General features: G+C 49.8%; 1 protein-coding gene across 1 annotated transcript; it reads right to left on the reverse strand.

Annotated features, from left to right (window-relative positions):
* Positions 1-1566: 1566 nt before the first annotated feature.
* On the reverse strand, positions 1567-14352 carry LOC122236596 (voltage-dependent P/Q-type calcium channel subunit alpha-1A-like). Its single transcript, XM_042978329.1, has 3 exons — positions 14222-14352; positions 11453-11592; positions 1567-1957 (listed from the first exon to the last, which is right to left on the reverse strand). The coding sequence occupies exons 1-3, from the start codon at positions 14312-14314 to the stop codon at positions 1882-1884; spliced, it is 309 nt and encodes a 102-aa protein (XP_042834263.1). The 5' UTR covers positions 14315-14352; the 3' UTR covers positions 1567-1881.
* Between the last annotated feature and the right edge of the window lie 9383 nt (positions 14353-23735).

The raw sequence follows: 23735 nt of genomic DNA on the forward strand, positions 1-23735 counted from the left end.
GGCCCCAAAGTGTGGGTGCTTCCCTGACCCTGTGTCCCTGTCCGTTACACCACCACACCTACAGAGCTCAGGCACTTTCCAGCCTTCTCCGACCGGCCCGTCAAGCTCTAACCATTATCTACATCTATCTAAGTGACATTTTCACTTCAATGTCTTGCAGCGACCTCCGCATGTCTGAAATAAGTTCTCACTAGAAGCGCCCTGTGCCCCTGCAATGGCACTACCACTATACTCGTCAATAATTAGTTGGTTATTTTGTTCTGGAATGTTCTTTTTTTCTGAGAAGGAGCCCTTAAGTCCATCCTTTCCTTCCTATTTCCCTTGACATCCCAAATCATCCCAGACATGGAATCATCTCCACTGTAGGACCTACTCCATCACAGGAAGCCTCCTCCCCCTCTCCCTCCTCTTGACTATATTTTATTGAGCCCCTACTATGTGCTAAGAATTATCCATCTAATCTTTACCTCAACCCAATGAGGGAAGTCCTAATCTGAGCCTTATGTAACAGATGAGTAAACCATTTGCCCAAAGTCACCCACTTTCTGAGAGGGAGAGCCAGGATTTGAACCCACATCCTCAAAGGGATGTCCTATCTTACCTGGGAGAGTTAAGTCCTGGTTCTGAAGTCAGTGCACAGAGGAGAAATTGCATACACCAAAAATACCCTTGACAAACCTTCAAATCATCCATAAGGTACAACATACGTAGTTTTGTATATTTGAGTCTGGACGGTAATAAGCATGTTATAATGTGTACAGTAATATGTGACATAAAAGAATGTGAAGGGCATGATACATGTGACAGATACTGCTAACTGTCCCAACAGCCATTTCCCTCTCTCATCTTTCCCACAAGCAGAACTAGCCTCCTAATAAAGTGGCAAAAATGCCGGATGCTCGTGTTTCTGGCCTGCCAGGAAGCCGGAAGTGGTCACGTGACCCAAGAATAGCCAATCGGACGTAGAGGGAGGTCTGCTGGGAACTTCTGGCCAAGACTTGTTTCTCCTAGATAAAGAAGAACCCTCCAGTGAGAGTTTTCTCTCCCAGTCATTACTTTCCTGCCTTTGAATGAAGCTTTGAGAGGAGGCGATGTGGCAGCCACTTTGCCACCCGGGGGCAAGAAATCATGAGGTCAAAATTCGACTCACCCAGGAAGGTGGAAGGACATCCCTGAGCCACTCAGCGAATCCCGGTCCACAGATTTGTGGATATTTCTGTCAGGTAACAAAACGTCTACTTAATATCAAAGCCCCTTCTAGATGTCTCTTCTGTTATTTGAAGAGAAAAAGCATTCCTAACTGATATACTGGGTTCTAGGAAGAACACGTATCATGCTCATTCCTTGGGAAAAACTCACTAAATGCAAGCAGGTAGAAATGACCTCACTCTTGGCCATCACGGGGACGGGACACGTGGAAACTTCTGGGTGGCCAAAGATCTATTTCTTGATGTGAACGGTGGTTACGAGAGTGTTTGTTTTACAACAATTACCTTGCGTTACGGTGGTTTGCTGCAGGTAGATTTTATTTTATAACAAAAAAATTTTAGTGGTAAAAGAAAAAAAAAAAAGAAATGACCTCACTCTTTCATTATTATATTCACCCGGTTTCTTTTTAGATGTGTGCCAATTACATAACAATGATTTTGTGTAAAGTCAGATTCGCAGAAGATGCAATTCTGCTACACACTTTGCAGTTTCCGCTTTGGAAACATCCAGGGCTATTTCCTATGAATCAAAACTCATCAGTCCAGTTGACAAAGACCTCTCAGGCTGATCCCTCCTGTCCACCCAATCTTATAATGGTTGTACCTAACATCCTTGGGATTCCAACCTGCAGCAAAGAAAAGCAGCACCGGCCAGTGCTGGACTTTGAGAGTCTTAGGCTTCCTCCCTGCCTCTGTTCCTGACGCCAGAGTTTCTGTCCTGAAATTCTCTGGGCGGCCTCCAAAGATGCCTGTGAACAGCAATAACAAAACAACCCATGACCGTAAGCACCGACCATGCCTCTTTAGCACCACCTTGACTCCCCAAACCAAAGCTTCTTAGGGTGGAGGGGACTCCTGGGCATGAAGTCTCTGATCCTTTTTAGTCTGGGCTGTCTCCGAAAGAAGTTTTACCCACAGAGGAGCTACACACTTAGGAAATATACGCCAGCTGTCCGGCTCGGTGTGCAACCTGCACAACCATACACGGTAGGCCCGAGAACACAGCCCTGCTCAGACCCCAGCTCGTCTGTACGAACCTGTTCATACGTGTGCCATTTTATTAGTGCACAGTAGCTATCAAAGCTGATTCCAAAGGAGTTTGAGTCCATTGAGAACTCAACACATACGACACACTGTAACTCCCGGGGCAGGACCACAGACAGTAAGTAGGCAGACTCATTCTAGCCACAGCACACGTGATAGTTACGTTGATGTTCCAACTGCCCTCCAAAACGGCACCATCTGATCTAGACCAGCCGAGACGCGAGGGCATTTGGGAAGGGGCTTCTGTGCCTCAGCTTATCACACACCGGAAGTTCCCTCAACATCGGCAGGTTACAGCCACCACTGATTCAGTCATTCTGTCAAAAACAGTGAGCGCCTACTGTGTGCCGGGCACTATGCTAGGCACGGGGGAAGAGAACCATGAGCAGAAGAAACCAAATCTCTGTCCTCGGGGAGCTTACCTAGTGGAGGGGACAGGCGGAAAATAAGGAAGTAGAATATCGAGTTTGCCGGCAAGTGACAAGGGCATAGAAAAACAACTGAAGAGAAGAAAGAGGACGGGGAGTGTCTGAAGTGTTGGACTTGTAGATAAGGGGCCAGGGGGATATTGGTGTAAAGTCTTAAAGGTGAGGAAATGGATTGAGAAGAGCATGCCAGGCATAAGAACAGCAAGTGCAAAGGCCCTGAGGTGGAGACTGGCCTGAAGTGTTCAAGGAGCAGTGAGGAGCTCGGGGCAGCCGGTGTCAGGTGTGCAAGGGTGGGAGCCGAAGAGGGTGGGAGGTGATGGGGGCAGATCACGCAGATCCTTGTGGGCCGTGGTGAGGACTTTGGCTTTTACACTGAATGAGACAGGAACCAAGAGAAAAACGTGAGCAGAAGAGTGACTGGATCTAAGTTATGTGTTAAAAGGATCCTTCTGGCTGCTTGTGTTGATAACGGGCTGCGGGGGGAGGAGGGCAGAAGCAGAGAGACCCGGGCGGAGGCTGCTACCACCAGCCTGCTGAGAGATGATGAAGGCTTAGCCCAGGTGGGGGCAGCGGGGGTGGAAGAAGACAGAACCTCCTGAATTTTTGCAGCAGGATTGACCATGAGGGAGGAGGTGTCAAGATTTTTAGCCAGAGCTTCTGGAAGGATGGAGCTGCCATCCAATGACATGAAAAGATAGGAAGGGAGATACGAGAAGGATGCACAGGAATGCAGTTTTGGACATCCTGAGTGTGAGATGCCTGTGGACTCCTCCCCACGTGGGGACTGCGAGAGAGCTCCGGGCAGAAGCCTGAAGTCTGGGGAACATCAGTACGGAAGGTATTTATACCTTTGAGACTGGCTGACATCATCCAGGGGCTTATTTTAGCCAGAGAAGTCAAGAAAAACGGGGCATTTATTTTCCTAGACCCCGTCCTCCCACACCTCAGCCATTCCACTGAGGGAGAAAAGGAGGATCAGGTCTTGACCGGCTCGAGTGTGCGGCGCGCTGTCCAGGGTGCTGAAATCTCTTACTCGCTAAGGCTTCAAACTACTGCTTCAAGACAAGGACTTTGGGCAGATGATCCACGGAATTACAAGGGATGAACTAGAAAGCAAGAAGTCAGCAAAGGGGGCACTGATGAATGGCTGTCACTGTGAGCCACTACGATTCAATCCTGTGGAGGGCCGTTTGAGAGGTTGTAGGACACCTCTGAGTCTTCTCACCGAGCAACGGAGAAGCCAGGGTATTTATACACTGACTCCCTCTCTCGCTGGTTATGGACTGCTCGTGGCGGGGGTTAGACGTCTGTCACGTGGGCCCAACAAACCCCTGTGGTGCTGGAGGGGACCCTCCAACAGAGAGGTAGAAAGATGAGCGTGTTGGAGGTACAAAGAAGTGAGCTTGCCCAGGACCCGACCACCACGGGTACACTTGGAGGTGAGTGGGATGAATACGGAGGCCGTATTTACCACACACCTCCAAAGGAATTGGTTTTAATTTTCTCCCTTCAGTTAATCAACTCCCATTTATGGAGACCATGGAACGGTCCAGGGGCTCAGTTCACGGTATCTGTCACAATGTTGCCTTCTCCAAGCCCTACCACAGCCCAAGAAGACAGACCCTATCACTACTCCCCCTCTTTCCAGGTGAGAAAACTGAGGTGTAGAGAGATCCACGCACATTCTCGAGTTCATCATCTCATCACAGAGATCCCTCCGACTCTGAAGCCCAGGTCTTAACCATTAGCCTATGCCAGTCTCCCATTTCTGGAAACCTCTTTCGCCCATTTTTTTTTTCCTTGCTACAGTGGAGTCCAAGATGGGGAAGAAAAGCAAAGATGTTCCTGACTTCCCTGGAAAACCTGACTTTAAAGAAACAATGTAGGACTCGAGAAAATGGATCCTGGTTCCAGAACCACCTGAGTTCAAATCTTGGATCTACCACTTTCGAGGTGGGTGAATTGGGCAAGGTGTTTAATCTCTTGGAGCCTTAGTTTCTTCATCTGCAAAGTTGGGGGTAATAATGATACTTCATTCAGAGAGTTGTAAGGATTAACTGAGCATATACGCAAGTACAGTATATCATGTAAGTGCCTTCTAAGTTCTAATTTGTCAATGTTGCCATTGCTTTTAACAACAGGTATTATGTTCATAAGGATACTGGGCTGTATATAGCTCTTTGAACTTAACTTGGGCGAGGGTCATCCTAGTCTTAGGGCACTGTCCCAGTAGAGTGGTTGAGATCCAATCTACCCTCTACTAGCTGTGGGACCCCTTGCAAGCAGCTGAACCTCTCTGAGCCTCAGGTTCATCTCTAAAAAAGGCTCGTGGAACTGAAATGTGGTAATGCACATAAAATTGTTACTACAGTGAGAGCACATAGTAAGTGCTTAATCATGGCAGCCCGCATCGTTACTACCTCTGTCACTATTATTAGAAGACAGAGAAACTAGCTCCTACCGCTAGGACATGAGGCTGTTCCCGGTGGAACACTGGTTCAGCAAATACCATGACGACCAAATGCTTTGAACAATAAAAAAGATCAACGCTCTCTCAATGCTAAAACTCCGAGGGATAAAAAGCACTTGTGCCACAGGAGGGACTCCTTCGGACACCAAGGGTGACTGACCCACTGGGGGAGAAATTAATGCAGGGGGACATTAAAACAAAACGCAGCTGGTATTTATGGGAGCTGTTTGTTAGCTGGTCTCGGGAGTGCTGATTGTGTCTTACTGTTGTTGTGTTTAGAACGCTGTTTTTATTTTCAGGCAACTCAGAACAGCAACATAGGAGGTGGGAGAAGGAGGAGAAGGTAAAGAGTGGTAACATGCATTTGCTACATTAATCAAAAAGGAAAGACAGTGTGCGGTGTGTGAGTCTGGTCAAGTCATTTTGACCCCTCTGGGCCCTAGTTTCTTCAGCTGTATAAGGAGAAGCTAGGATTACTTTTTGGAGGCTCGCTTTCTGTCTCTCTGGAAAAGGGCCACAGGCTGGGCACTTGGGGGCAGAAGGAGGAAAAAGGCAGAGCTCTGATGGCAGAACCTCAGGAGTGACATTAATCATCTACACCACTCCCACTGCCCCCAAACTGGGGTTCTAGGCTCCTTGACCTGAACATACCTTCTGCTTCTGGAAGTTTCCTGATTTGCCACCATCTCAGTGTGACTTTGGGCAAATTACTTAGCCTCTTGGTGTCTTAACTCCCTCATGAGTGAAATAAAGGGTTTGGACCTGCCAGAGTTCATTGAGTCCCCAAATTCAGTGATGCTATGAAACCAAAGCCAATGTCCTTTCCTGATGGTCCCTGAGCACTTGGGCATTTTTCTCAATTTTGATCCCCAGTGAAACTGCCCAAAGCCTGGGGCAGTTCATAGGACCTTCCAGAAAAGAACCTCCATCTTTACAGAGTCAAAAATGTCAGGGTTGGCAAGGACCCAGAGCTCATCTGTCCCATGCCTTATCTGATGTCAGAGTATCTGTCATAGATTCCTGGACTGTTTGACTATCAATGCCACGGTCCCCAGCTTCATAAACAGCTTAGTGCATTTCCCAGAACCCTCTGATTCTCAGAAGTGTTCCCACTTGCCAGCCATTTATTTTGCTAAACATCTATGCCAGGTACAGTGCTAAGCCTGTGAACGTAAAAACAATTGTCTTCATCCCTACCCTGGTAAGTCTCTTTTGTTAACACACACCCTTGTATTACTTGACCTCCTAGATGTCTATATATATTTGAGCATTACAGTAAAAGCTCTGTCATCTCAGAAATATAGCCAAGCTTCTGAAATTTTCCTCTTACACAGTTTCAATTTAATGACTGGACCTTCAAATACAATAGAAGCACACTTCAAATGGGGGTTGACAAAATTACAAAGTTAGAATGTCTCTGGGGCCTTGAACTCCACAGAACAGACCAAACTCCACGGGGAAGATATTTTCTGCCAAACTACACAAGAAGGCGGCAAAAACCTTCCTAATCCATGAAAAATGAATGGTGTTTTAATGCTGCAGTCTACTTAGAAATGTGAGAAGACAATGAGTTAATCAGAAAGTGCTCGTTAAAGCCACTGTTGTCCCAGCGTCAGATTAACGCACTCGGGTCCCCTCCCCCTGGAATGGGGAACTAAGAGGGTACCGCATTTGCCTGGAGTGGCATTGCAAAGAGAGCTGGGTCTGCGGGGCTTTTAGTCCCCACTCTCTGTTCCATGCTTACAGCCCAACAGGAGACTAAACAGCCCCTTGGAATTTGAAGTAATGAAATTTGAGCCGCGTGCTTGATTTGCAAGAGACAGAACCACTAGACAATAAGAGAGGATGGCTGACTGCCGGAGAAGCAACAGAGAGACAAGCAAGAGAGAGGAAGGCAGGGGAAATAGAGAGGGAAAGGAAAGGTGTTTGAAAGGAACAGAATAGTGGCTCCTGGTGGTCCCCTGGGAATCTAATGAAAACCACAGGCCAGAAAACTATACACGTACACATAATTTTTGCGTGCAGTTTCGGAGGGCTCGTGGATCCCATTAGTTCCTACTACAGACTTCCATCCTTAGGGCCTATCTGTCCGAAGATGGTCCGGATGAAGAATTTCTCCTCTAGAGTCTTAGCAGATGGCAAAAACTAGGGGGGAAAAAGGTCACCTTGTTGTCACAAAGACCCACACCCAAGTGGCTAACTACCTTATCAAACAGCCACCTCTCAACTTAATGACCACTTACTGAGACGTACTAGGCGCTCAATGGTATGTGAGCTTCTTTAGATGTCCCAAGAACCGTGTTATGAAACACCAGGGATTTTTAAGGCTTTTTCCCTGCCAGCAAGGTCAAGCCAGCCCCTGCCAGCAAAAGTCAGCCCCCAGGGAAGCATAAATTGGCACAACCACTTTGCAGAGCCATTTGCCAATGCCTCGTGAAGCTGAGGATACACAGAGTCCACGACTCAGCAACTCCACTCCCAGGTATACGCCCTAGAGAAATCCACTGGCGAGAACGAAGGGACAGCTTGGTTCAAAATAGCCCAAAGCTGGAAACACCCCAAATAGATAAATACACGGTAGAATATTCATACTGGAGAATACTATGCAGCAGTGAAAACAGACGAATGAGACCTAGCCTTGTCAATCAGATTAATCTCGTGTGGAGTGCAGAGGGAAGGCTGGAGAAGGACACATTTACGGAGAAATTTAAAACAGCGCAAAAACAGCACTATATATATTTTCTTATGTGGTCACAACGTAGAACAGGTGCTACCTGTTTCTCATATTTTTTTTTTTTTTTAAAGCAGGCTTTATGCCCAGCACAGAGCCCAACGTGGGGCTCGGACTCACAACCCTGAGATCAAGACCTGAGCTGAGATCGAGAGTTGGACGCTCAACCAACCGAGCCACCCAGGCGCCCCTATTTTTTATGTCCTTATTTATACGTGTATAAAAGGGCAAATACATATAGACACAAAACTCAGAAAGTGCTTCCGGATGGGGAAGATAAAGTCACCAGGCCAGGGAAGAGAATGCAGGGGACTTACACAGCCCAGCCCCAGGGCCTTTGCATGTGCTATTCCCTCTGCCCGGCACTTTCCTCCTTCAGCCATCCTCAAGGCTCATTCACTCACCAGCTTCAGCTGTTCATTCAAATACTGCCCTCCCCGTGAAGTCTTCCCCGGTTTCCAGCCCTCCTGCCCGTAACACATCCTATCCTTTCTCTGATTTATTTTTTCTCTGTAGCCCTCACTGCCATCTAACACGCCAGACATTTCATTCATTCACTCGTTCATTCGCTTAGTCTTCCTTCACCATTGACCATCTGTTGCACACAAGGAGGGACTTTGATCTGTTTGCTCACTGCTGTGTCCCAGAGCCTGGCGTGTAACAGGTGCACAAAACATACTCCTCGAGTGATTATTTGCGTACGTGAGTATCTGTCATGTTATTCTCCACCTTTTGAATATCTGAATATTCAACAACAACAAGAACAAAGTCAGCTGTTAGGATGGTGCACAGGTGCCCAACACCGTAACGTCTCCCTGGACCCTGTCAAAGTCCCAAGCCACGGGACTGTGGGCACGGCCAACAGAGGCCCCTCAGTGAGCACTCAGGCCCACCAGGGCTGGCCCAGGTCCTCCTAACAGACCACTCACATCCGAACGCCTCTACTGAAACAGCCCAATATTACAAGGCTCCTTTTGGGAAAAGCAACGTTGCTCGGAAACAACAAATGTGCTCAAGACCTGAGTTGCAGGAGCCCAGCCATCGCGGCATGGGTGCTGAGACCCGTGACATCTGCCAGGAGAGACGGGATCTGGAACAGCAGCAGAGCCCAGAGGAGGAATGTTATCTTAGAAGAGAACCATGACCCCACAGAGGAGAGCGATGACCCCACAGAGGAGAGGGGTGACCCCATAGAGGAGAGGGGTGACTCCATAGAGGAGAGGGGTGACCCCACAGAGGAGAGGGGTGACCCCATAGAGGAGAGGGGTGACCCCACAGAGGAGAAGGGTGACCCCATAGAGGAGAGGGGTGACCCCATAGAGGAGAGGGGTGACCCCACAGAGGAGAGGGGTGACCCCACAGAGAAGAGGGGTGACCCCACAGAGGAGAGCGATGACCCCACAGAGGAGAGGGGTGACCCCACAGAGGAGGGGGTGACTCCATAGAGGAGAGGGGTGACCCCACAGAGGAGAGGAGTGACCCCACAAAGGGGTGACCCCACAGAGGAGAGGGGTTACCCCATAGAGGAGAGGGGTGACCCCACAGAGGAGAAGGGTGACCCCATAGAGGAGAGGGGTGACCCCATAGAGGAGAGGGGTGACCCCACAGAGGAGAGGGGTGACCCCACAGAGAAGAGGGGTGACCCCACAGAGGAGAGCGATGACCCCACAGAGGAGAGGGGTGACCCCACAGAGAAGAGGGGTGACCCCACAGAGGAGAGCGATGACCCCACAGAGGAGAGGGGTGACCCCACAGAGAAGAGGGGTGATCCCACAGAGGAGAGCGATGACCCCACAGAGGAGAGGGGTGACCCCACAGAGGAGAGGGGCGACCCCACAGAGGAGAGGGGTGACCCCACAGAGGAGAGGGGTGACTCCATAGAGGAGAGGGGTGACCCCACAGAGGAGAGGGGTGACCCCACAAAGGGGTGACCCCACAGAGGAGAGGGGTTACCCCATAGAGGAGAGGGGTGACCCCACAGAGGAGAAGGGTGACCCCACAGAGGAGAGGGGTGACCCCACAGAGAAGAGCGGTGACCCCACAGAGGCCAGTGGTGACCCCACAGAGAAGAGGGGTGACCCCACAGAGGAGAGGGGTGACTCCATAGAGGAGAGGGGTGACCCCACAGAGGAGAGGAGTGACCCCACAGAGAAGGGGGTGACCCCACAGAGGAGAGGGGTGACCCCATAGAGGAGAGGGGTGACCCCACAGAGGAGAGGGGTGACCCCACAGAGGAGAAGGGTGACCCTACAGAGAAGAGCGGTGATCCCACAGAGGCCAGTGGTGACCCCACAGAGAAGAGGGGTGACCCCAAAGAGGAGAGCGATGACCCCACAGAGGACAGCAGTGACACCACAGAGGACAGCGGTGACCCCACAGAGGACAGCGGTGAATAGGGGTCTTGGAGGACAAGAGCCAGTCTCAGCTTGGAGGAGAGGATCAGGTGGGCCGACGGGCCAGAAATTCGCATGAAACAGCATTGCCTACGCTGGCATCTAATACAGGACTCGGGTCCACGACAGAGACTGACTGGCTCCCCACCAAATCAGTCTCCCTTTCCTCCTAAGTGCAGTCTGATGTTTCCCAGCTTCCCCTGCGGTCATGTGTGTCCCGTGAATAAATTCTAGCCGAGAGAATACAAAAGGAAGAGGCAGGTGCCGGGCCCGTAAAACCTCCCAAGTACCCCTGTCCCTGCTTGTTTGTCGTCTGTGCTGTGACGCAGAGAAGCACAGAGTCCTTGGAAGATGTGGGCCAACAATGAGGAGCCTCAGCGTGGCCAGGGCCTGGGTTCCCTCAATCCCTGCTTGGAGGACAGAGCCCTGCCGACAGGGACCAACCACTTGGGACCTTCAGTGAGAAATAAACGTCCGCCGTGTGTAGACATTACCCAGTTTGGTTTTTTTCCTGTTGCTGTCGTAACAGCTAATGTCGCCTCACAGACGGTCCTTGGAGGAAAGCGTATACACAGTCGCCTTTCAACCACGGTGCGCTATACGCAGGTCTGAAAACCCTTCGGAGGCAGTCACTGTACCTTACCTAGACTGGTTTTCTCCACAGTTCTACCACAAACCGTTGCCCCCAGAAGTCCTCCACAGACATTTACCGGCTGGAAATAAAGACCGCCTCGGAAGAAAGGCGTCGCTAAGTGAGGCGGGAGGACCACGTGCGCGCAATTGTTAAAAACTCGAGTTCTGGTTCAAATTCCAGCTCCGCTAGCTAGGTGATCTTAGGCCAGTTCATAGCTGCGCTTCGGCTCTCTCTGCGGTCACAGGGGAGTATTAAGATTTCCTGATCCATTGGGTCGTCGAGAAGATTGGATGAGAATGCACGTAAAGCTCTTTGGAAGCTGTCAGCTCCTCCTAAGCCCTAATTCTAACTGTAGCCGAAAGCGTCTGCTGTCACAGGCAGCCAGGCTCCAGAGGTGGGTGCGAGAAGGCTCTAGACGCATACTGAAGGAAGAAGAACACGGGGACTCAGCCCTTCCTGAGCCCAGCCCGACACGCCAACCATTATGGGTCCCAAGTCTTCTTAGTTCGAGATAATTCTAAGAGGCACAGCATCCGACACTTACCCTGTTAGCACCACCACGAAGTCCATCACATTCCAACCATTCCTTAAGTAAGAGCCTTTATGGAAGGCAAACCCGAGGGCGATGATTTTAATGCCGGCCTCGAAACAAAAAATTCCAATGAAGTATGGTTCTGTGTCATCCTGGAAGGGAGAGAAGGTCAAGGTCAAGGTCTTTGGCTGGGCAGAGGGTGGGCTGATCAGGGACCCCGCCCACCCGGAGACCTCTGCCCGTTTTCCCTCACCTCTCCTACCCCACCCCTGCACTCACTGCGCCCCAATGCATCCTGCTTGGAGTTCTCTTGCCTGAAGGCTCTTGCAAGGGAAGCCGAAGCATGGAGAAGGCACCCTCCTTCTTTCCCTTCGGCCAGCCTCACCTATCACTTGGCCAAACAGAATTGCTTGCTTGGACCTGTGTTGACGGCCGCTGGTCACATGTGTTTTGTTTTTTTTTTATTATTTTTTTAATGTTTATTTATTTTTGAGAGACAAAGACAGGGACAGAGTGCGAGGTTGGGGGGGGGGGCGGGTGGAGAGGAGGAACAGAGAGAGAGGGAGACACAGAATCCGAAGGAGGCTCCAGGCTCCGAGCTGTCAGCACAGAGCCCGACGCGGGGCTCGAACTCACGAACCACGAGATCACGGCCTGAGCCGAAGTCGGACGCTTAACCGACTCCACTGCCCAGGCCTCCCTAACTTTGAATTAATTTAAATGAAATCACAAGAGATTCAGCATCTCAGCCACACTAGCCACGTGCCGGTGACTGCTGTACGGGACAGTGCAGACCCAGAGCACGTCCATCACTGCAGAAAATTCTACAGGAAAGGACTGGTTTGGAATGTTTGTCACACGCATCACTCAACACCTTTAAGGCTGGACCCTCTACACCAACCTCACCCCCAAATCTGACATTCGTGATGGTTCTCAGCTGGTATGCACCAGCACAGCTGTTCAGGTTGTGAAAATATTGGAATAACACTTCTGCATTTGCTGGCAAATGGCCAGTGCCCTGGCCACCAGCCCCTCACTAAACCTCCTGCCAGTTCTGGCTTCCAGCTGATAGTCTATAACCTTTGAAATTAAGCTATCATCTCGGCTCCATCAGAGCCCCTACATGGATGTTTTCCAATTTGTTACGAAGTTTCTCAAGCTTCAATCACTTGAATTTTGCCTTCACGATGCTTTACATATCTCCTTGCCAGGCTACTATTTGCTTCCTATTTTTCCAGTTGACTCTTTTTGCTTAGCTTCATCTTAAGCAAAACCAAAAAAAAAAAAGTCCTGAAATCATAGGTTTGCCGGATTAGTGATATTTTTTTTAGAATACACATGATAATTCGTAACTATTAAAATTTAGATGTCTTGAGACCCATCCATACTTTGTGGATTAGGAATGAGTGGATTCTTACATCCCCCTACCTACCCTTGAGTCATTACGGTGGTTCTGGAAAGGTGACAGAAAGGAAAGAAGTCTCTTTCACTGCACTGTGAGAATGCCAGGAGAGGAACCAGCGGGCTTGGGGATGGGTAAGGGGATCGAGAAGGATCTCGGTGCTAGTTTACAGCTCCGCAGAGTTACCAAATGAGTTACTTTTTTTTTTTTTAACCCCCAGAGCTGGCATCCATGATAGGAAACACAGAGGACAGAAGAACAAAGCCAAATGACATCATATACAAACAACCAGGCTAACATCAGAATGTGGGACGTTCCTTAGGGCAACCAGACTAGTTTCTGCAATAAGTCAAGGGTAGGAGGGAAAAAAAATAATGGCTTTAGATTAAAAGGCTTAAGCGATGTTACAAAATCCAGTCCCCGCTTGGATCCTGGTTTGAACAAACCAACTGCAAGATGCTATTTCTGAGACGATCGCGAAAATTCGATTCCTGACTGGTCTTAGATGATTCCAAGGAACCACTGTAAATCACGTTGGGTGTAAAAATGTCACTGTGGTAATGTAAGAAAATGCCCATATTTTTAGCAATGCAAGACTTCAATGAATTGACAAGCTGTCTGGGATTTGCCTTAAAATATTTTGGCCAGGAGAGGTGCCTGGGTGGCTCAGTCGAGTAAGCGTGCCACTTCAGCTCAGGTCATGATCTCATGGTTTTTGAGTTTGAGCCCCACATGAGGCTCTGTGCTGACGGCTCGGAGCCTGGAGCCTGCAGCCTGCTTCGGATCCTGTGTTTCCCTCTCTCTGCCCCTCCCCCGCTTGCGCTCCGTCTCTCAAAAATAAATAAACGTTAAAAAAACAACAAAAAAAATATATATATATACATATATACACACGCACACGTATATATATACATACGTGTGCGTGTGTATATATATATATATATTGGCCAGAAAAGACAAAACCGATGAAATAAAAGGGGACAGAGGACACGAATAAGGCAAAATCTTGACAACTGTGGATCTGGGTGATGGGTTCATGGAGGGGTTCATTGTACCGTTCTCTCCATTTCCACATACAGTCGATCTTTTTCACAAGAATTCTGTTTCTCATACGATGTTCCTGTGGCCAGCGTGAACATCCGTCACCCGCTGCCCTCCTGGCTGGCACCAGGTTTTTCAGGTCTGGGGGGTGAGGAGCGAAGGCATCTTGCTCCCCAGATTATCGGTGTTCACGAATTTAGGGGCCCCGGGTGGGAGGCTCACGATCCAGCTCCTGACTCCGAGTCCGAGAGCCCGCTCTGCCCTCTGCTCCCACGGCCACAGCAACTTGCCTCTCAAGCGAAAGAGAGACCCCCTCAAGACAGGGAGACATCACTCACCAGTCGTTCAGACATGGGGGTCTTGTCATCGTCAGGCAGGTGCTGCTCCAGGGCAAGGACAATGCAGTTTGCTATGATGGTGGCTAAAATCATATATTCAAAGGGAGTACAGAGGAATTAAGGAAAATCCTTCCAACTTGTCGAGGTGCACAGCAAAACTCGGCAGAAGGTCAGGGGGGGTCCCCATACGCCCCCTGCCCCCTCCCCCATTCTCAACACCCCCCCCACACACACACCAGCGCAGAGCATTTGTTACACTCGATACACTCACACTGACGCATCATTATCACCCCGAGTCCAGAGCTTACGTCACGGTTCACTCTCGGCGCCAAGCATTCAGGAGGTCTGGACAAGTATACAATGACACGTATCCACCGTGAGATGTCCTACGGAGTAGTTTCCCTGCTCTAAAAACCCAGCAGGTAAGTTTGTGAGAAAAACGCAGACGTGATTTCCTCTACCGCACCTCCAACATCCAACGAACAAATATTAATTCAGCACCCACTGGGTGCCAAGCCCTGTTCTGGGCAGTGGGGACACACCTTATAGCCAAACAGACAAAAATCTCTGCCCTTGGGCCACCCGAGTGGCTCAGTCAGTTAAGCATCGGATTTCTTGACCTCGGCTCAGGTCATGATCTCACGGTTCATGGGATCGAGCCCTGTGTCGGGCTCTGTGCTGACAGCACGGAGCCTGCTTGGGATTTTCTCTCTCCCTCCCTCTCTGCCACCTCCCCTGCTTGCATTGTCTCTCTCTCTCTCAAAATAAATAAATACACCCCCCCAAAAAATTACAGTAGTCAGGTCTGACACCGAAAGCGTGAGTTAACAAAAGAAAATACCGATAAACCAGACTTCATCAAAATTAAAAACTTTTGTGCATCAAAGGGCATTATCAAGAAAGTGAAAAGGCGATGCACAGAATGAGAGAAATTACTTGCAAATCGTATCTCTGATAAGGGTCTGGTATCCAGAATATATAAAGAACAATCACAACTCAACAACAAAAAGACAAAACAGTCCCATTAAATAACGGGCAAGTGGCCTGAAGAGATATTTCTCCAAAGAAGATATTTAAATAGCCAATCAGCACAGAAAAAGATACTCAATATCCTCAGCTGTTAGGGAACTGCCAATCTAAACGCAATGAAATACTGCTCCACAGCCACTAGAGGAAAAAAAACACAACAGAACAGACCAGAAATCAGTAAGTGTTGGCAAGGATGTGCGAAACTGGAACTTCTGTGCTTGGCTGTTGGGCATGTAGAGTGGTGCGGGCTTTTTAGAGACAACCGTTTGGTGGTTCCTCAAAAAAGATGTACGGAATGACCGTAGGATCCAGCGATATATGTCCTGGGGACACACCCCGGAGGATAGCAAACAGGGCACCGAAAGGCACGCTCATGGCAGCAATATTCTCAAGGGCCAAGAGGTGGCAACAACCCCCACGTCCCTCGGTGGATGAACGGGCGAACACAACGTGGTCTGTCCCCGCAGCGGGATATTACTCCGCCATAAAAACGAAGTGGTAATACACGCCACAGTGTGGACGGACCTCAAAACCGTAAATGCGGTGTGAAAGAAGCCGGACGCAAGAGACCGCGCGGTGTATGATTTTGCGCATGTAAAACGTCCAGAACAGGCAAATCGATGGAGTCAGGAAGTAGACCAGTGGCGGCCAAAAGCTGGGGGAAGGGGTGGGGGAGTGACTGCTTATTGGTTTGGAACTAGACAGATCGTGTCCAAGAAACACTACGAACGTACTAAATGCCACTGAATTCGTCACTTAAAAATGGTTAATACGGTCCTGTGAATTTCACCTCGATACAAAAAAAAACCACAAAAAACCAATATGGTGGTCAGGGCAGGTGTCTGAGAAGCCGACCTTTCAAGATCTGACAGAGGGAAGGGGTAGTCCACGCGGCTATTTCCAGAGGTACAGACTGTCCAGGCACAAACTCCTTCCTGCATCGCGGGGACGCTCCTCTGGGTTGACGAGGCCGCCAGAGTCCCGCTGGAGCGTCTGTACTTGGGGAGGGTCTGTCCTGCTCTGTTCACATTAAGGCCTGATCTGCTGATCAGGCGGTGAGCCGGAATGTCTCGTCTCCCTCCCCGCCTCATGCCAGACCCACAGAGGCACCCCCTGACCAATCTCTGAGAAGTGGATTACAAGCGGGTCACGTGTAAGGAAACGGACGTCGGTGGGGAAAGCCATAGGGTGTCGGTTACTCTGGAGCAGAGGTCCCCTACCTGCGGTTCACTGCACGGCGATGAGTAGAGGCCTGGCCTCCACCCACCGGATGCCAGGAGCATCCCCCCCTCTCCAGCTATGACAACCAAAAATGATCTCCAGATAGTGCCAAGTGTCCCCCGGGAACACGGAAACCCACTGTTCTGCAGAAGGATCAAAGAGCAGGTGTTGGTGAGGTTGGTCCCATGAAACCGCTGGGCTCCTCCCAGTTTTCTATGTTGGAAGTTTAACTTGCCTCGTTCCCTCTTTGGGCCCTGAAGTTAGGTCTGGCATTTGGGGAGCTCCACAAAACCAAGGGATCTTATAGGTTGGACTCACTTCCCAGGTGGGGAGAAGAAAGTCGGAAACAGACAACCCGAGAGCAAGAGTCTAAGAAAACCAGGAAAACCAGGCCTTCTTTGTCACCAGCCTCGGCCTTTGCCTCCAGCTCACAGCGGCTGAGCTGCGCTCCGTGCACACTCTGAAAAGCAAATCTGACGCCAACAAAAGCCGGCCCTGCCGACGAGCGCCTCTGATTGGCTTCCTGCCTCTGAGCTGACAGTCATTAGGAGCACAGAGAACAAAGCTGGGCTGTGTTGCACAAATACTCCATTCTGCCTCACCCTGCAGCCCAGAAAATAAGAGACAATATTTGTATACAGAGAAGCAACGCCAAGCCCTTCCCTGGCCTCCCCTCGCTGAGGCTTCTGAAGCCATGATTTGAATCTGATGATTTCCCTTCCCTTCCCCGCCAACTAGCTCCTTGCCCGCTTCGGCACGGAGCTGCCGGCTCCCTCCTGGCGGGGAGCGGGGGAGGGGGTACGTGGCCTCCTGCCCCTTAACAGCTGGGATGTGACTTCCTTTCCATCAGACTTGAGCTGAGGTTCCAGGAAGAGTCCCAGAAGACTGGCAGCAAGCAGCATCTTTCTGGGCTGCGTTATCAGGGTTTCAATTGCCCAGTGTCGCCTGAATTTCAGACCCGGGGCCCGCTGGGTATGGTGATGAAGCCTTAGTCAGCATGGGGGAGAAGAGGAGGAGGCTGCCCGCTCCTACCTTATTTCTGTTTCTCGTTTCTCGTCCAACGTGGCAGTACTGGGTGTCAGGTGTTACCTCCTTCCCCCTCCACGCACACACAGGCCCCGCCAACGTCCACAGACCTGCCCCAGAAGGGACCCCGCGACGCTGACCTTATACCCTCACCGGCTGCCTCCTTCGGGAATGCAAAGTCTCGGGCCCCTCGCTGACCTGCTGAGTCAGAATCTGCATTTTAGCAACACCTTCCCGGGGTGGGGAGGGGGTCTGTGTGCACACCGAAGTTTGGGAAATGCTGCCCCAGATCTATTTCAGAGGTGGGAGGGGAAAGGTAACTGTGGTTCTGAGTCATCCCCAAAGAGGTGGGGGCTCCTCTCTCTCCTCCACTTTCTGACCCCAGGAGGAGAGTTCAGGAGTCCTGGACCAGCCTTCCGCTCTCACCCAGGCTACGGGGGCTGGTAAGAAACCCAAGATCTTGAAGACAGAACAGCAGCACTGAAATGGGACAAGCATGCAACAAAGAAAACTCCAGCTTAACTGACATGGAAGGACTCACAGCGTTCCCACGGCCCCCATCTCACTCAGAAGAAGAGCCAGTCCTGCCGGTAGCCAGTGAGACCCCGCATCACCTCCCCGCATCACCCCCCCCGCTCTCATCTCCTTCCATCTCCCCTTGTTCCGCCAGCTGCAGCCACAGTGGCCCTCCTCCGTGTTCCCCAAACACCAGCCACGTTCCACCGCAGGACCTTTGTACCTGCTGTCCTCTCTCCTGGAATAGGCTTTCCCCACAGACCCAAATGGTTCCCTCCCTCACTTCTTTCAGGTCTTTCCTCAAAGGCTGCATCCCCACTGAGGACTTAACCCCCTTGCCCTGCTTCCCCCCCCGCCCCTTGGCCCCGGTCCCCAGTCAAACATCTGCTCTGTTTGCCTTCTTTATCTTGTTCACCGTTTGTCAGCCTTACTAGACTCGATGGCAGCAGAGATTTTTGTCTACTTTGCTCACGGCTTGGTTCTCAGCACCTAAGAGAGCGTCTGCTTTATAGTAGCTGCTCAATAAACACCTGTATGAGGAAGAAAAGGTGGGTAGGTCCTGGTCTTTGCATCTCTCCCCCCACTTCATTGCATGCCAAGTCTCGATGGGCACGTTAGGCACACAATCAGCTTCTTGAAATATGCACTGATGTGGCTGGCATGCAGACACAAAGATGGGGCTCTGGGCTCTCGGCACGGCAGCAGATGCCTTGCCCCAGGCAGAAGTCAAAGGTAGTCCAGGCAGGGGGAGGTGAGGTTTTCTCAGCCCAACCCCAAGTCGTGCCCGATCCTCCCAATTTAGAAAGCCTGGGTTCTAACCCACAGCTGCGGTGAGCAATGCCTCTGCTCGCTGCGCTGAGCCTTCCTGCTCCCCGATTGGTTCGGGGAGAAAGCACCTGTGTCAGCGGGATCCAGAATAATCAGCCAGCCAGCCGAAGAGGCCAAGGCGGGCGGGGCGGGTAGCTGGGGGGGGGGGGTGGGGGGGAGAATGTGGGGAGAGGAGATGAAAGGAGAGAAGCCTCCCTGATGGGAGGAAAAGCTGGCTCCTGAAATGGCTTGTGGAAGTCAGGATAGCAAACAGCCCTGCAGGCAAGGGCAGATACACAAAGCTCCGCCCACAATTAGATTGATCAGGACCCACAGAGGCCCCAGCAAGGGGCTGCGTGTGACACTGGAAATGACCAAGTGATTCTTCCCAGGGAAGAAGGGCTGCGTCTGCTAACAGGAGCTGCTCTTGGGGTCCAGAACATCAAGGAAAATCAATCTGCAAAGTGTAGGCCTGGCTGAGGGTTCCTGCCCCTTAGCAAGACCTTGCAGAATGTCTAAGTCGTTCACTCTTCTCTTTGTGAGGCCCCATCCCTATCTCATTCCCAGCCTCCTGTGGTGGTTGTGAAAATCAAATCAGGTTTGTTAACTCATCAAGACCTTTTCTCTACGACGGGGTCTGCCTGATGTTCTGAGGAAACGGATATTTCAGTGAGTCAACCAAGCAGTTGAACTTGTGTGGAGAAGCCAAAGAGACCTTATTTTCATGTTCGTTCCGTGCTCATCACAATTACCAGGAAAAGAGCGGGGGGTACCAGGGTGCTCGATGTATGGGTTTAGGACATAGTCCTTGCTTCGCTAAACAAATGCCACCATTTAACTCGGCAATATGATAAACTATTATGGGGCCATTAACAGGCACAACAACCATAATTACAGCTGCTGTTTATCGAGCGCTTCACTGGGCAGACACCGTGCTAAGCATTTTACTCTCGTTTCAGTTAATTCTTTGCAACAATTCTACAAGGTGGGTTCTGTTGCAAGCCCCATTTTCCAGATAGGGAGATCAAGGCTCAGGGAGGTTAAATAAATTGCTCAAGATCACACAGGCTATACCGGAAGAGCTAAGGGCTCACCCCAAGATCTATGCTTGTAAGCTGGTGGTCCCCAAAGACCACTCAGCTGCTTACCCTTATTAGAAGGGGGATAGTTTTGTCTTTATTTGAAAACTGGACTTGGGGCACACCTGGGGCCTTAACCATATGGATGAGACCAATGGATTAGACCTCACCTGCGTCCCAACGGCCACCATTTAACGTAGTAACGATCAACTATTGCATGCTAATCCATGCCCTCAGAAACCTATCCCAAGTGGGTTAGATTAATGAAAATTTTAACCTCCAATACCCCAAAGAGTCTCCAGTTCTCAGACACAGGGTTCAAAGTCTCCAACGCACAGTACCAACCAAAAATCAAGCCTAGGAAAGGGCGTTACACCAGCTGATCAGCTTGAGACTCTAGTGGCGAGGACGCATTAACAAGAGCAACTCTGGGTACTGCCCGGGATGTTTTCAGCACCGCGGCCAGCGACAAGCGGTGAAGTTTAATTTCACATCCACCCCAGACAGTACAAGCCTGGGGCAGAGCAAGGAAACCCAGCGTCAAGTATTAACACTCTGTGACATTTGTAAAGATCTACATTTCACATCTGGGGTAGAGACAGAAAAAAAAAAAAAAAAAAAAGATTCATTATGTCACCAGGAAAATCAGATGAAGAGAAAATTAAAAACCCAACACCAAATAGGTGTGATGTGTCATTTTTTTAAGTTTATTTATTTTGAGAGAAGGAGGGGAGGAGGGGCAGAGAGAGAGAGAGAGAGAGAGAGAGAATCCCAAGCAGGCTCTGCACTGCCAGCACACAGCCCAACATGGGGACTGAACTCACAACCGTCATGACAGTATCATGACCTGAGAAATCAAGAGACGGACACTTAACTGAATGAGCCACCCAGGTGCCCCTGTTTTTCTAAATATTATCTAAGGATTCTCAACACGTTGGTTCCAAAAAGAGAAGTCTACCCAGGGCAGCTGGATCATGCTTCTGCTCAGAAAACTGGAAATACATGCACGAGAAATCGTAGAGCAGAGTGATTAAAAGGGTTTGGGAGTCAGACGTGGTTTGGAGATTTATCTTCCTTCTCTGAGCCTCAGTTTCCTCACTCATAAAATACAAAATGTAGTGCCTACCTCATAGGGCTGTGTGAGAACAGAATGAGTGGACACGGACAATACACTTAGAACAGGACCTGGCATTGCAGTACGTGCTCAATAAACGTTGAGTGTTTAGTTACAATTTACTCTGGTTCCTGCAATGGAATTTAATATTAAGAAAACTTAACATGTTTACAAAAGCAGAAGATGGGGTGCATCTCATTGTGATCATGCAATCGATGCTTAAGTTATTATTTTTACCGTAGGGGCACCTGGGTGGCTGAGTCGGTTGAGCGTCAGACTTCTGCTCGGGTCATGATCTCACGGCTCGTGAGTTCGAGCCCCTCGTCGGGCTCTGTGCGGACAGCTCGGAGCCTGGAGCCTGCTTCCGATTCTGTGTCTCCCTCTCTCTCTGCCCCTAACCCACTCGCGTTCTGTCTCCGTCTCTCTCAAAAATAAATAAACGTTAAAAAAATTTTTTTTTTAATTATTGTTTTTACTACAATTGCAGCGACCAGTATTATAAGCCTTTCCTGGTCCTTTCTACCCATGTAAGTCTCGGTCTCTTCCCTTCACTGGAGGCCATCAACACCTACTCTCATCATGGGATTACACAATGTGACTTTGTGTGTGTGTCTGGTGTCCTTCATTCAGCGTCATGTTTCTGTGTGTCCCAGCACTTTGTTCCTTTTTACAGCTGACTAGTATTCCTTTGTAAGGATGCGCAGTGCAATTCCTTTATCCATTCACCCACCGACGGCTGTTCCAATCTCTTGGCTACCCAAAATAAGTAACTTAATAGAGACAAAACGCAGATTCACATTTGCCGGGAGGTGAGGGAAGCAACTGCCTGATGGGAACAGGATTTCCTTTTCAGGGTGGTGATTCGGAACAATGAGAATATACTAAATGCCACTGAACTATTCACTTTAAAATGTTTAATTACATTACATGATAGAATTTCTCAACAATTCTTCCATTTGTAAAAAAAAAAAAAGAAAAGAAAAGAAAAGAAAAGAAAAGAAAAGAAAAGAAAAGAAAAGAAAAAACAAAAAAAAAAGTCTTGCTGGTTTGCTCCTTTTCTTGCTCCTAGATTCTCCGAGGTTCCGCGATAATGTGTTTACGTGCTCATTCTCTCCTCTGAGCCATGAACTATGAACAGAAAACCCCACCCAGACAGCCTTCAAGATCGTTCTTTTTAAATAACAAATGGGTTCAGTTATAAAAGGAATACGTGCTTATTGGTTTTTTTTTTTTTCCATTTTACAATTTATATCGTGTCATTTAAAAAGTGAAGAGCCCGTACCTAAGCCCACTGGCCACAGATAGCCCACCACTAGCAGTTTGCTGCTTATTTTTCAGATTTTTCCCTACACGCATTCTTTACACTGCCTGCCGTCTCTTCCTGAGTTACTCTTCCCCTAAATACGGGCAGGGCTCATTCCCTTGCATCCATCAGGTGGTACAAAAACATCTTCCCAGCGAGGTTTCCCTGGGCTCCCAGATCTGAAGTCTCCGCCCGGCCAACATCACCATCCCTCTTCCCTCTTTGTTTTTTGCTGTTTTTTATTTTTTTAGCAACTTATCGCTTCAAACTACACATTTTATTTATTTGTCTTACTGCCTCGGTCTCTTACTGGAACGTCAGCCCCTTCGGGGGCTTGTTCTCAGCTGGGTCCCCAGCATCTAGGGCCCATCACACACCAAGCGCTCGATAAATACTACCGAATGAGTGAAAACAAACGTACGACATTGCATTTTCCCCTTTTATAAAAACGGGATGGTGCTACGCAAATTCCACCGCTTGCCGCGCCCCTCACCACACTGGACACACTTTTCCCTGTTGGTACATTGGCTCTTCCTCTTTTAAAAGGCCGTGCGGTATTCTTGCGAAGGAACGCCCCATCATTTAATATTCCCCTAAATGCTTCCAGTTTGTCTGACAAGCAGAGCTGTGATGAATAACCTGACCAGGCAATCACATTCCCTGGGATGTCCCCTGTGTCCAGGGAGGCCTTCTCCTCACGTGTTGTACTGTCGCCCTGGGCAGTGGGCAGTGAAGTCCTGCATCTCCTGGCGTCTCCTCTGTGCATTTCATCTACCCCTTGGCTTAAACGCAAACTTGGAAATTCCCTGTAGGCCATCAACTCCAAGGCCAAGAGGACCACCAGCAGCTTCAAATTAGTCCCCAAGAACGAAAGGGAAATCCAGCCCAGGGAGAGGTCTGCCGTGATTGCCCCCAAGGAAACCCAGTGAGGCCACGGAGAAGGGCCCCAAGAAGTGTCGAAAAAGCCAAGACATCTCCATGAAGGTTCCCTCCCCCCAACCAGTGCCACTGGGCTCAGCAGGAAGTCCGAAGTCTAAGACGCTGAGGCCCCCAGGAAAACAAAAGCTGAGAGCAAGACTCTGGTGGAGCCGGTTACTTTCTATGACCTTCCATTTCCATTGGAAAGACCACCGTCCACAACGGTCCATTCCTTCTTAATCACTGGAAAACATCCCTACCTCCTCATCAGTAACCGCTGTCAACTCCAGCCACACGTGCCTAGAAGCGACACCAGCCACCTTCAAAATACCTTTGCCCCCAGCACCCTCTCCTGGCTCCATCTCCTTCCTTGCCGGCCTTGCACAGGTTGGCTGTATATCATGTCCCTGCATTTCCTTCCCTCCGGGAAAGAGCCCGCCCCCGGATGAACCACACCAGTTGCCTTTCCCGTGCTTCAGATCAGTGATCTGGGCTGATGAT

The sequence above is a fragment of the Panthera tigris genome, chromosome A2 (assembly GCF_018350195.1).
Source record: "Panthera tigris isolate Pti1 chromosome A2, P.tigris_Pti1_mat1.1, whole genome shotgun sequence".
In the NCBI taxonomy this organism is placed as follows: domain Eukaryota; kingdom Metazoa; phylum Chordata; class Mammalia; order Carnivora; family Felidae; genus Panthera; species Panthera tigris.

What these genes read in the sequence shown, in the direction of transcription:
- LOC122236596 (XM_042978329.1), bottom strand. Translation starts at nt 14,314, where the DNA reads ATGATTTTAGCCACCATCATAGCAAACTGCATTGTCCTTGCCCTGGAG. An exon ending in CCCCCATGTCTGAACGACTG is followed by an intron (nt 11,593 to 14,221) that starts GTGAGTGATGTC and finishes TCTCCCTTCCAG; the next exon opens with GATGACACAGAACCATACTT. An exon ending in TTCGTGGTGGTGCTAACAGG is followed by an intron (nt 1,958 to 11,452) that starts GTAAGTGTCGGA and finishes TGCTGTTCACAG; the next exon opens with GCATCTTTGGAGGCCGCCCA.